The 12,824-nt window shown below is 59.4% G+C and overlaps 2 protein-coding genes across 2 annotated transcripts; one reads left to right on the plus strand and one right to left on the minus strand.

Annotated features, from left to right (window-relative positions):
- Positions 1-144: 144 nt before the first annotated feature.
- On the plus strand, positions 145-5,511 carry CH63R_09234 (ABC transporter; the record flags this gene model as incomplete). The annotated part of the gene is made up of 16 exons (XM_018304208.1): positions 145-315; positions 440-545; positions 617-704; positions 771-825; positions 888-1,392; positions 1,464-1,482; positions 1,555-1,632; positions 1,702-2,062; positions 2,172-2,426; positions 2,510-3,245; positions 3,341-3,513; positions 3,602-4,131; positions 4,214-4,263; positions 4,336-4,401; positions 4,499-5,340; positions 5,485-5,511. 16 exons carry the CDS (start codon positions 145-147, stop codon positions 5,509-5,511), a joined length of 4,062 nt encoding a protein of 1,353 aa, XP_018156231.1.
- Positions 5,512-6,631: 1,120 nt separating this feature from the next.
- CH63R_09235 (Cytochrome b5-like Heme/Steroid binding domain-containing protein) lies at positions 6,632-11,962 on the minus strand (the record flags this gene model as incomplete). Its single annotated transcript, XM_018304209.1, has 4 exons — positions 6,632-10,400; positions 10,494-10,785; positions 10,863-11,635; positions 11,697-11,962. The coding sequence occupies 4 exons, from the start codon at positions 11,960-11,962 to the stop codon at positions 6,632-6,634; spliced, it is 5,100 nt and encodes a 1,699-aa protein (XP_018156232.1).
- Positions 11,963-12,824: the final 862 nt, after the last annotated feature.

Here is a 12,824-nt window from a genome sequence, read left to right on the forward strand (position 1 = left end):
TTTCTAACTCACCCCGGTCAAAGGTCCCCTTCCCACATGGCCCGGGCCTCCACATAGTTTCCAAACACCGAAACAAATCTGTTGCCGGATCCGATACCCCGGTCAAGAGAGCTCCACTTCACCCCGCCCCCCTCCGAACCTATCATGGCCACGCCGGCCGGCGCCGCAGGAGCGGCTGCTCCGGCTGCTGCCAACGGGACCGCGGACGCCCCGGCTGCCGCCCCCGCCGCTCCCGACCCCAATGGCGCACCGGAGGCCAAGAAGGGCTTCTTCAAGCTCAACCCAAAGACCGTCGCGACGTTGCGCAACTTTTTTGTAAGTCCACTTCGTTCATGCCGTTCTCCCCCTCTCCCCCCACCCCCAACTGGGGACAAAAAAGACACCATAGGTGAGGGACTGCATCGTTGTCCCCCTGTTTTGCTAACCCTATACGCCACAGAAAATCATGAGCTATGGCACCTTGCTCGACAAGTTCATCATAGTCGGGTCGTGCATCGGCGCCATCGGCGCCGGTCTCACCATGCCGATAATGAACATCGTCTTCGGTGCGTGGCATCCCCCCCCCCCCCGGAAGTATCCTCGTTCGGATAGAGTGAGGATTCTGACTAGCCTGCAGGACAACTCGTCGGCACCTTTACCGGGTTCTTCATGCAGGGCACCTCGGAAACGCAGGACGACTTCATCCATGCCGTGAACCAGGGCGTGTAAGTGCCGATTTTTCCGTGGTCTCCACGACCTTGTTGAATCAACTGACACACAGGTGTGTCTAGACTGTACATCGTGTACCTCTTCATTGCCAGACTGATCCTCACCTATCTGTCCAACGTGAGTAACATTACTAAATCAACAACAAACTCTTCACTATGACTGACACACCACCTTCACAGCTCGGGTTCCGCATGACAAGTCTTCGCATCTCGGCAAAGATCCGCCTGACCTACCTGGGCCGGCTCTTCGCCCTGCCCATCTCGACGCTCGACATGCTGGCCCCCGGCCAGACGGCGGCCATCATCACCATCACGGCCAGCATCCTGCAGCTCGGCATCTCGGAGAAGATGGGCCAGTTCTTCTCGAGCCTCGCCATCGTCGTCGCCGGCTTCACCATCGCCTTCGCCTACAACTGGCTGCTGACGCTCACCACGAGCTCCGGCCTCGTCTTCATCGCCATCGTCTACACCATCACCACCCCGCCCATCATCAAGCGCCTCAAGGACGTCCAGGACATGGACATCGCCGCCGCCTCTGTCGCCACCGAGGCCTTCAGCGCCATCCGCATGCTGGCCGCCTGCGGCGCCGAGTTCAAGATGCTGGCAAAGTACGGCCTGCTGGCGGACCAGTCGAGGAAGAAGGGCGCCGGCATGGCCTGGCTGGTGGCAATCCAACAGGGTCTTAGTGAGTTGCCTCGCGGGCATTTGATTTTGATGTGGGATGTAGAGCTGAATCGTGGCTGACGCTTCCAAAAGTTTTCTTCGCCATTTATGCGTAAGCTCTTCAAAACCATATCCTCGACGTGGTCGAAGGGATGTTTTCCCCCCCAAAGCTAACTCCCTACAGAACTTTCGCCCTGTCCTTCTGGTACGCCTTCAAGATGTACACCATGATGGCGCTGACGACCCCGACATCCTTGATCGTGTAAGTCCTTCCCCGTCTTTATCCTTCCCAAATACGAAATCATGACGTTTTTCTGATCCGTACGCCCAGCGTCCTCCTGTGCATCATGATGATGGCCTCCTCCCTGGGCCAGATCACGGCGCCCCTGCAGGCCGCGTCGCAGGCGGCCGACGCCAACGCCATCTTCCACACCATCATCGACGCGCCGCAGCAGACGTACGGCACGCTCAAGGGGCCCGAGGTCTCGGCGGCCGAGGACATCGTCTTCCAGGCCGTCAATTTCGTCTACCCCAAGCGCCCGGACGTCAAGATCCTTGACAACCTCTTCATCACTTTCCCGGCCGGAAAAGTCACGGCCATCGTCGGGCCCTCGGGCTCCGGCAAGAGCACCATCGTCGGCATCCTCGAGCGGTGGTACGAGTTCAACGGCGACATGGAGACCAACCAGCTTGTGAGTCCCTCGTCATTGTCACCTTACTCCCTCTTGAATTACTCTATCAACCTTTATGCGTCACTAGCCGTGCCAGGGAGAAGCTAACACGCAATGCCCCCCCTACAAGGTCCTTTTCCTCAGGAATGGTATCATCAGCGTCGGCGGTCGCCTCCTGAGCGAGATCGACCCCAAGTGGTGGCGTAGCCAGATCGGCCTGGTCCAGCAGGACAACGCCCTCTTCAACACGACCATCTACCAGAACGTGGAGTACGGCCTCATCGGGACCGAGTGGGAGAACGAGTCGCAAGCCATCAAGGCCCGGCTGATCGAGGAAGCGTGCAAGGACGCCTTTGCCGACGAATTCATCTCACGCCTGCCAGAGGTATGTCCTGGATACAACAACTGCCCACCCACTAACATAAAACACACAAGCCGGGCTGACTGACTGACCTCACTCTCTCACAGGGATACCAAACGGAAGTCGGCGACGCCGGCATCAAGCTCTCGGGCGGCCAGCGGCAGCGGCTCGCCATCGCCCGCGCCATCGTCAAGCAGCCCAAGATCCTCATCCTCGACGAGGCCACGTCGGCCATCGACGTGCGCAGCGAACAGATCGTCCAGGCGGCCCTCGACCGCGCCTGCAAGGGCCGCACGACCATCATCATCGCCCACCGCCTCGGCACCATCCGCAAGGCCGACAACATCGTCCTGCTCCGCAAGGGCCAGGTCGTCCAGCAGGGCACGCACGAGGCCCTCATGGCGCAGACCGACGGCCCTTACCACCTCCTCGCGACGGCGCAGAAGCTCGACATGGGCGCCGACAGCGATGAAGACGGCGGCGAGGGCGGCGACGTCCTCTTTGGCGACCTCAGCTGGCGGCGGCCGCCCGACCCGGACGTCCTGTCCGTCCGCAAGTCGTCGCTCCAGGGCGGCAGCAGCACGGGCGACCTCACGGAGAAGAGGGCCAGCAGCGAGGGCACCTCGGCCGGCATGCTGCGGCACCTCGTCGACATGAACGGCTCCGATGAGGAGCTCGAGCGCGTCGAGGCCGGCACGCTCCGGGTCGTCAAGGAGCCGAGGGGGTGCCTCGGGAGGTGGAGGGCGTTCCACATGTTTGGCAGCTTCGGCCAGCTTCTCGGCGAGCAGAAGAAGCGGTGGAAGACGTACATTGTCATTGCCATCGCCGCGCTTGGTGCCGGAGGTAAAGTTCTACCATCAAACCCTTGCCCTCACCTGTCATGTTCTTCCCCCATTTTGTCTGTATAGTATATCTGATCTAACAACACCCCCCCGCAGCGAGTACTCCCGTCCAGGCATACCTTTTCGCCGTCCTGGTCTCCCTCTTCTCGTACTGGGGCCCCTTCCTCAAGGTCATCGCCAACCACTGGTGTGAGATGTTCATGTACCTCGCCACGGGCGTCGGCGTGAGCCATTTCCTGCTCGGCTGGGCGACCACCACCATCGGATTCGTATGTCTTCTCCCCCATCTCTCCGTCGTCCTGTAGACCATAAAGGAAAACAGTAGGCTGACAGATAACCCGCTAATCACCCCAACAGGGCATCGTCCGCGTCTACAGAAAGGAGTACTTCCGCAACATTCTCTACAAGCCGTCGTCCTTCTTCGACGCCGAGGGCAACTCGGCCGGGTCCCTCACGGCGCGGCTCGCGACGGACCCGACGATGCTGCAGCAGCTCCTCGGCACCAACATGGCCTTCGTGCTCATCTCGCTCTTCAACGTCATCGGCTGCGTCGTCGTCGGCCTCGTCTTCGGCTGGAAGCTGACGCTCGTCGCGCTCGGCACGTCCATGCCCATCATCGTCGCCGCCATGTTCTACCGCGTCCGGCACGAGGCCAGCTTCGAGGAGGCCAACAACGCCGTCTTCGCCGAGAGCGCAAAGTTCGCCTCCGAGAGCATCGCCGCCATCCGCACCGTCTCGAGCCTGACCATGGAGGACGGCATCTGCCAGCGCTACGACGACCTGCTCAACGCCCACGTCAAGGACGCCTTCCGCAGGTCGCGCTTCTCCGTCATGGTCTTTTCCTTTAGCGACAGCATCTCGCTGCTCTGCATGGCTTTTGTTCTATGGTGAGTGGGTTTGGGGTGGTTTTGATGCTCAGATCGTACATACATTGAGAGACTGGCCGGTGGCTAACCACATTACACACAGGTACGGAGGCAAGCTGCTCTCGAGCCACGAGTACACGCCCTTCCAGTACAGTAAGTAGAGCAGTGTTTGAACAACAAACTTGACAGACAAAGCCTCTCAGATTCTGATTTGTCTCTTCTCAGTGGTCGTATACATCGCCGTAGTCCAGGGCGGCATGAGCGCAGGCCAATGGCTCAGCTTCGGTCCCAGTAAGTCGTCCACCAATATCAATATCAATACCAACACCAACACACAACACATCCTATGACGAACACAAACACTAACAACAACACCCACCACCACCAGACATCGCCAAGGCAAAGACGGCCGCCGACCGCATCCTCGCCCTGAGGGAGAACGACGACGACGAGAACCAGGTGCTCAAGGGCATCAGCGACATCGTCCCCTACGAGGTGCACTACGAGAAGGGCGTCGAGATCGAGTTCAAGGACGTCTGGTTCAGCTACCCGACCCGCACGCTCCCCGTGCTCAAGGGCCTCGACCTGCGCATCGAGCGCGGCCAGTTCGCCGCCATCGTCGGCCCCTCGGGCTCCGGCAAGACCACCGTCGTCTCCCTCCTCGAGCGCTTCTACACCCTCCAGGCCGGCGGCGAGATCCTCTACAACGGACACGACGTCAAGACGCTCGACCTCGTCCACTACCGCAAGAACATCTCCCTCGTCTCGCAGGAGCCCAACCTCTTCACGGGCACCATCCGCGAGAACATCCTGCTGGGCGTCGAGGACGAGGCCGCCGTCTCGGACGAGGCCCTCCACGCCGCCGCCCGCGACGCCGGCATCCACGACTTCGTCGCCTCCCTGCCTGAGGGCTACAACACCCAGGTCGGCAACGCCGGCGTCACCCTCTCGGGCGGCCAGAAGCAGCGCGTCTCCATCGCCCGCGCCCTCATCCGCCGGCCTTCGCTGCTGCTGCTCGACGAGGCCACGAGCGCCCTCGACAGCGAGACGGAGCGCGGCGTCCAGGCCGTCTTCGACGCCACCAAAGGCAGCCGCACCATGATCATGGTCGCCCACCGCCTGGCGACCGTGCAGAACGCCGACATCATCTTCGTCATGGCCGACGGCAAGGTCGTCGAGAGGGGCGACCACGCGAGCCTGATTGCCGAGCGGGGAGTCTACTTCCAGATGGTGAGTTCCCCTTCTTCTTGAGCCCCACACAATCGATTTCTTCACCGTCCTATCAAACATGAACACACACACACACACACACACACACACACACACACACAAACACATCTTCCTACGTTTTGATCACAGGCTAACATCGTGCAGTGTCAATCACAAGCGCTGGACAAGTAATTAATGGCTCCATGCGGGTTAGATGTGGATGGGATGAGCGAGTGAGTGAATGAGTGAATGAGTTGAGTGGTAAAGGCGTCGGACAGATTGTGTACAACAAACATACCACAGGCTGCGGGTTTTCTCGGTGCATTTTCATTGTTCTTTTTATTTTCCATCATTTCCCCTCCCCTCCCATTTGGAACTCCCATATTCCCACCAGTCACAACCATGACAACATGCTGTCTCGAGCTCCTATTTAGAATTAAGTTGCGTTGATAACTTTGAACCAAGAACTCATTGGCTTCCACGGCAGACACGCTTAGTGATGTTATGTGTCTTTTGAGGCATCCGATGGCAACACAATTGACATCGTGCCAGCTGGTATCTGAAGCCTTGGACATGGAAAATGGTGCTTCGAGTGTCAGTGACAGGCGCCTTTTCGTCGACATATGACCCTTTAGTCTCATGGCTCAGGTGAACCCCCACCTCGTACCTGGGGGGATAAGCAGTGTCTTGGTGGTGTGATGAACAGGCTGTAAACCCATCCCACCTTTGCAGTTTGCAACTAACTATCCTGTATACCAAGACCTGGATCCTCAAACCGCCGTCTGGCTGGGTACCAACATCTCATGGCCCTCGTGCACATAAGGACTGGCCCACACGTGAGCCGGTACGAGGAGCGTGTGAGCAAACCCCCCTTCACGCCCGGATCGGGACCCGATCGCCTATCAAACGCTTGTTTTTCTTTTCCAACCATGATATTGAATGTCGAAATCGCGAGCGGGCACCATCTACCGTACCGCACATAATGGCAGTCTGTGGGAAATCTCAGGTAGAGATGCGCAGTACACACGCAAGATGCTTTGACTTGTCCTGAACAGGCAACAAACTCGCTCATGTTTCCAAATTCGCTATACACTTTTGATCGGAATTCGCTATTCCCTGATGGACAATCTCTGTTACCCACAATCTGTTTCCCCATGCACCGGCACTCTCCAAGACACAGGCGCCGGCCAAATGGCCAAACATCCTCGCGTGACCGGTCATGGCGCTCGTCTCATCATCGGCCACCGACGGGATGAGCTCGTCCTCATCCTCGTCCCCCGTCACACAATCGACAAAACACCAAGCCCCCTCGTCAAAACGTTGGCGCGACCCTTTCCTCGCCCTGTTCCGTCACGCTCCTCAGCCTCAGAGCACGCAACGAACTCGTCGATGTCCGCGGCACATGCCCCGGCCTCCCGTCCCTTCCTCCCACGGGCCCCGCACTGCCCACGCTCATGACGGATCTCGTGCGCGCCAGGCCGCCGCCGCCGCCGCTCATCGACGCGTGCTGGTTGCCGCCAGACATCGTGGCGGAGCCGCTGCGCGGCCTGGTGTTGAGATGGCTCATCATTGAACTCAGCGCGGACTGCGTGTCCACCGTAGGGTGGCTGGGCGGCGGCGGCGGAGAGTGAGAGCCGATGACGGGGTAGTGGGCAGGCGAGTGATGGGCCGACAACGGTCCGCGAGAGAGCGACGCACCACGAGGCCTGTTAAGCTTAGAGAGCAACATCTCCGCAGTTGGTTTCCCGTGTTGCTGGCTCGTGCCAAAGTGGTGTTTGAATCTGGTTGGCGAACGGCTTGAGCCGCGGCTCGACGGCGGCGTCGGAAGGATTCTGTTGCCGTGACCGCTGCCGTGCCTGACGAGCTTCATTGTGTGCTCTGGGCCCAGTCCCAGCATGTCACCTGCCATCTCGGGAGGCGACAGCGGACCGCTGTGCCGTGGCATCTCGAGCAGTGCGGCTCTCTGGATATCCTCAAAGTTCATTGTCGCGGCCGGCATCTTGCTCAGCCTACGGATCGCACGGCTGTTCTTCTCGACAAAGCTGTTCATGGCTCTTAGCGCGCCCGCATTCTCGTGGCTCACGAACGCGCTGACGTCGCCCGTGCTGCGGCCTCGGGCCTGGTGCACGGCGTTGAGCGTCAGAGGCTGCTGCAGATGCGCGGAATGGTTTGAGAATGGGGCGGCGTCTTGGCTGCCGGCCCGCAGGCTCGCCTGCACCTGCGCCATGACGCGATCAAAGTCGATGTTCTGGTTCGGGTTCGCGCGCGACATGTAGTACGGTGCCAATACCGGTCGCTCCAGCAGCGCGCTCGCATTGAGCTCCGCCTTGGTGGCGAGAACGAAGAGGCTTCCATCTCCGATGCGCCGGCGGACCAGCGCCCAGCGGGTCCGAGCCGGGTTCTGTTCGAGCTTGGGCTGGTAGACGGAGCATCGGGCCAGCTGGGTGTAGAAGACCTCCAGATGCCGGGCCATACGTTCGAGAACCTGGAGTAGGAAGGTCGACAGCGCGGTGAGGCGCGTGTTCTCGACGTCGGGGTCCGAGGACTCCTTGATGGAGTGTGCGATGCTGTCGAAGGCGTCCATACCGGTGCAGGCCTCCTGGCGGAGGTCTTCCAGGAGGGCGATGTCGAGCTCGACACTGCGAGCGGCGTAGGCGAAGACGCCGCGCTCTTGGAAGCGCAGGGACGCATCGGCGTCGCAGACGAATTGGCCTACGAGGGCGACTTCTTTGGTGCAAATCGCCGCATCCCCGCTCGTCTTCGCCCGCGCCACCGTCCCCAGCACGTCCGGCAGCTTGGTGTCGGCGGCCGGGCCGTTGGCGCTGGCGACGCCAAACGACAGCTTGAGAACGAGCTCCTGTAGCTTGGGTCCGAAAAGGGCGGCAAAGCCACCTTGGAGGAGTCGGCTCTGGTAACTGTAAAAGGTGCGGACAGCGATGATGTTAGGCAGGCTCTCGCGGAGCCAAATGTTGTTGCTGCCGGCGGGGTCGTGGGAAGACGATGTCTCGAGCGACGCGCCCATGATCTCGTACATCTCGAACTGGTGAGCCACCAGCGTCTCGACCGTAGATCGGAGATATGCCGACCACAGATCGTGGAGAGTCGAGATCTCCTCGCTGCCATAATCAGGCTTGGGGGTCAAGTGCCCGACAAAGTACTTGGTCAAGAGACTGGAAACCTCGGGATTGTTTGTGTGGGCGAGGTTGTCGAATGACTTGGAACAGTCAACACCGGCGTTGGACTTGATGATGAGCGTCCCACCAGGGTGCATAGGACAGAAGTCGGTGACGTCGTAGACGCTGCCGTGGACTCCAATCCACATGCGAGAACCGGGACGGTGGCCGGTGTGCAGCGCCAATTCGGACATGGGAATTGTTGGCAGGTTGCAAGGCAACGGCTTCGGAGTCATAAACACGTCCAGCATGAACCGTCTTTCTGCAAAGGCCTTGTTGATGATGAGATCGACTCCCTTGTCCGTGGCTGTTCTGTACGTGTAAATGGCCTTTCGGATGCCGCTCATGACGGAATCAAAGACCGAGACAGAACCGCAAACATAGAGATAGCCACCGAGCCCGCCCTGCTTCTTGGACATGACGAGATCGCAAACCGCCACGCCTTGTTCGACGATCAACGTGTCGATGTAGCGAGGTGGGATGTGTTTCTCAACAAGGTCGCGGCCCTCGTATGCGAGACCTCGAGAGTCCCTGGAGAAAGCAACATGTACCTCCATGAACTCTGCATTGACGTACTGGCGTAGCTCCTCCTCGAAGCAGAACTTCTCCCGCGACTGGACGCCGAGATACAGAAGGTTCTTGCCTCCGGCCAGGCCGCTTCGAGCGAGGCGGGCTTGCCAGAAACTCCGGAACGGGGCGATGCCGCTCCCGCCAGCAAAGAAGGCGCATGGTGCCATTGGGTCGAGAGGGAGGTGGAAAGCCGCCGGTCGCGAGACGCCGATGAGAATTTCGTCGTCGGAGTCCATCTCCTCCATCTCCATGGGCGGGTTGAGAAATCCGCTCGAGACGCCGGCGCGTGATACCTCATTGCCCCTGGAGAAGGTAGAACAAAGCCTGTACTCTGATCTCGACACGGCGAGGTCGACAGTCTCCGGCAGAAGCTCTTCGGTATAGCTTGCGATGGAGTATGTGCGGGGAACTTCGAGGGGAACCAGCTCGGCCAACCACGCCAGGTTGTCGAGGTTGAAGACCCTGTCCCAGATCTGAGGCGGCGTATCGGTGACGGCGTCCTGCAACATGTCGCCCAAGGAGCCTCTGACAGGCCACTCGTCCGTGCTGAGAACTTGCAAGACGGTGTTGGAGGAAGCATGCAGCATGCTGTGGATCTTGAGTGCCATGTCCTTGGTGATGGGTGCCAGGTGACCCCGTCGCAGGATGTCACCGACGGTCAACTTGGGCGTCGCTGTTCTTCTGACGGACCCGAGATGCATCTCGAAACGCGCCCAGGTGCCGTCAACTTCTACCGGGGTATCCATCTGCCGCTCCAGGCCAAGGGCAGCCATGACTTTGGCACACTCCTCCCAGCTGTTGAGGGGCATCACCGCCAGACGGTCCCCGGGTGCAAAGGTGATTCCCGTCTCGCGGATATCGAGAGTCACCATCGCGATCGAGCGTGTAGGGTCAGAGTCCACAAAGGACCTGCTCACAACGCGGGTGATGTAGCGACACTCTTCGAATGTGCCTCGCATATGGTGGGGCTCGACAGGCAGAGCGCCCCGGTAAGGCTCGAGCCGCTCCTTCATGGCCTCGGAAAACTGGCGATGAGTCTCTTCCCAGGGACGTTCGCCGTCTGCTGCGCCAGAAGCGCCGTTGGTCTCAGTGCGGCCAGTCTTGGCTGCGACCTCGAGGATGCCAAAGACCTTGTAGCGGTGCACCCCCATAAAGCCGCGTTCCCCGGTGTATGCCTCGACGATGCCGTCGAGAACACCCATCAGGCGTGGGTCGCCCGACTGTTGGACGAATTCGGGAATGCGGTAGTGATACTCAATGGCTGCAATAAAAGCACGCAAGTTGGATGGGAGCCAGGCTCGGAGGTGGACGCCCTCGGCTCCAAGGAAGGATGTGTACCTAAGAGTGATGGTCAGTAGGATGAACCGTCGTCGAGGATTTGTTTAAAAAGATATGATGCACAGGAGCGCTTCCAGAGAACAAACGGCTTACTTCTTCCTGCCCAAGAATGCATCCATCACGAGGTACGGAGGGAATTGCAGGCCTGACGACGCCGGACACCGCTTCGAAAGAGGTGCGGAGAACTTGGCCCAGCGAACCCATTGTTGGACGGGCACATAGTTCTCGCCCGCATTGGGATTCGTCGAAATGGAATGGAAGGCGTTGGGCATACGTTCGAGGATCTCCTTCAGCCGAATCATTTCGTGAAGGAGGCCTTCGACGTTGCGGTTCATGACGTGCTCTTGGCAGGCCGCGATGGCGTCGGGCCCATGTTGAAAGGAGGCTGTCGCAACAAGTCAGTAAAGGGTGACACTTGGTCGAGGGACCACAAGCAGGGCTGCGGCTGCGGATGGCACTGACCGGAAGTCTCTGCAACTCCCTTCAGGAAGGCTACCTCGGCACGCTCGCCAAACATGGGCCATCTAAGCTCCATGTTGTCGAAGCGAGCGACGTAGGGGTAGCTCGATGTTGCGTCCTTGATCTTCAAGTTGTATGAAGACTGGTCGACGAAGGTGAGGTGTGGAAGGGTTCTGCCCATTCGGCGAGAAACCTGGTAGTATGGAAGAGCGATGCTGAGAGGGATACCGACGAGCTCTTCCCCCAAGTGGTCGCCCATCTTGCAGTTCAGCTTCAACTTTGTTCGGTTTGTTGTTGCGTTCACCCCATCGTGGCCGTCGTACTTCTGCTCGAAGCGGTAGATGGAGCAGAGCATGCCCAGGGCGACGAGGGCTGCCCAGAGTGCTTGGTCAGGGATGACATATTCTGTGCCCTCGATTACGGGCGCGGCGGCGATGGATTCTCTCACCCGGCCGCGCGAAACACATCCCGGCATTCTTTCGCAAAGGTCGGACCACACACGGCCTGGCGATCGGGCCAAGGCACCCGCAGCCTCGTCGTAGTCGGGTGGGCAGAAGCCATGCTCTGTGCTGAGGTAGCCGTCTCTCCAGCCAGTTTGTGGCCCTATCTCCTGGGCCCTGAGCATGACTTGTCTGGCTGGTGCACCGAGGGCGACAGCGAGCACATCTTGTTCGCTGACGTTGAAGGCATCCATCTCGGCCTGGCTCTTGACGGTGTCAATCTCTTGCGTGGAGGGGTATTTGGAGTAGAGGACATGGTTGATTGACTTCCGTTCTCTGCCGAGACGCGGTTAACATGCTGTGTTGAGCATGGGCATGAGAATCAGCTGCAACGTACCTCATCCGGAGCCATTCCTCTGCGTCGACTCCCCGGGGGATCTGGACTGTCATCAGCGTGTCTGAGATGGAGAGAACTGGGTGTGACTCTGGACTCACATCGAAAGCTGTGTGGATATCACCAGGCTGCGTAAAGCCGGAGAAGGAACATCCTCGAGGGCCGGTACGGCTGCTCGATCTGCTTTGCCTGCCCGAGTTGTTTGCGCCGACCGGGCATACGGCTCCCATGGTACCCGAAACGGGACAAGATCTTTCTGAGAAGGCCATTCCGAAGGCGGTATACGGCTGCAAATTTGGTTGAATAAATCAAGGAGGCCCAACTGACACGACAAGAATTAAGTATGAGGATGAATATGGCCGCCAGGGCAGTGGAACATTACAACCGCCAGGGTAAGGAAAGAAAATGGCCTCAAGCCTACGAACACAAGAAACGAAGAACGATGTCGGTTGAGAAACAGAGAGGGAGAAGCTCGTTTCCGTGGGAATGATGGCATGCCTAAAAGGGAGTCGTCGAGGACTAAGACCATCGAGGACGTCGATGTCGTTGTGGAGTACAGGCACAAGCAGGAGGAGAGAGAACACCCCGGCCCCGACCCCGGTCCCGGCGCCTGTGCACCACACCGTCCGTCTGATGGGTAAACAAAATGATTGCCGTAGACAGGGGTCGCCCGACGGGACGTCTCCGCGGTGGTTTGAACACTGATTCACAGCCGTCAGGAACTCGTGGGCCAGTGGACGAAAGCGGTGTCTTCCCGAGAGCCTAGGAAGACGAAGTAGAGGACAAGGGCATGTGTGATGGGCAGCGGCCCAACCCCATGAGGCCCAAACACGCTAACAGGGCTGGGATTGGGATGAGTTGACGCCATCCCAAGTTGGGGCCTGGCCATGTATGCCTCGAGTCCGGACGGCTTGGTACCACGAGCGCCAAGATGACGGACATGCAGCGTGAAGACGCGGGTTTTCCGGGACTGTCATGCGTCCTGGGGGCAGTCGCTGATCTTATGCGGCAGTCGAGGTTGAGCAGAGAGTAAAGGGAGATGCGTCGTCGAGCCCGGTAGGGCGAATCCGAGCCCACTTGGGTGCTTATGGGTTATTGACTGGGGCTGAATCCCGTAAGCTTATAGTGTGT

This window comes from Colletotrichum higginsianum, chromosome 6, assembly GCF_001672515.1.
Source record: "Colletotrichum higginsianum IMI 349063 chromosome 6, whole genome shotgun sequence".
Classification (NCBI taxonomy): domain Eukaryota; kingdom Fungi; phylum Ascomycota; class Sordariomycetes; order Glomerellales; family Glomerellaceae; genus Colletotrichum; species Colletotrichum higginsianum.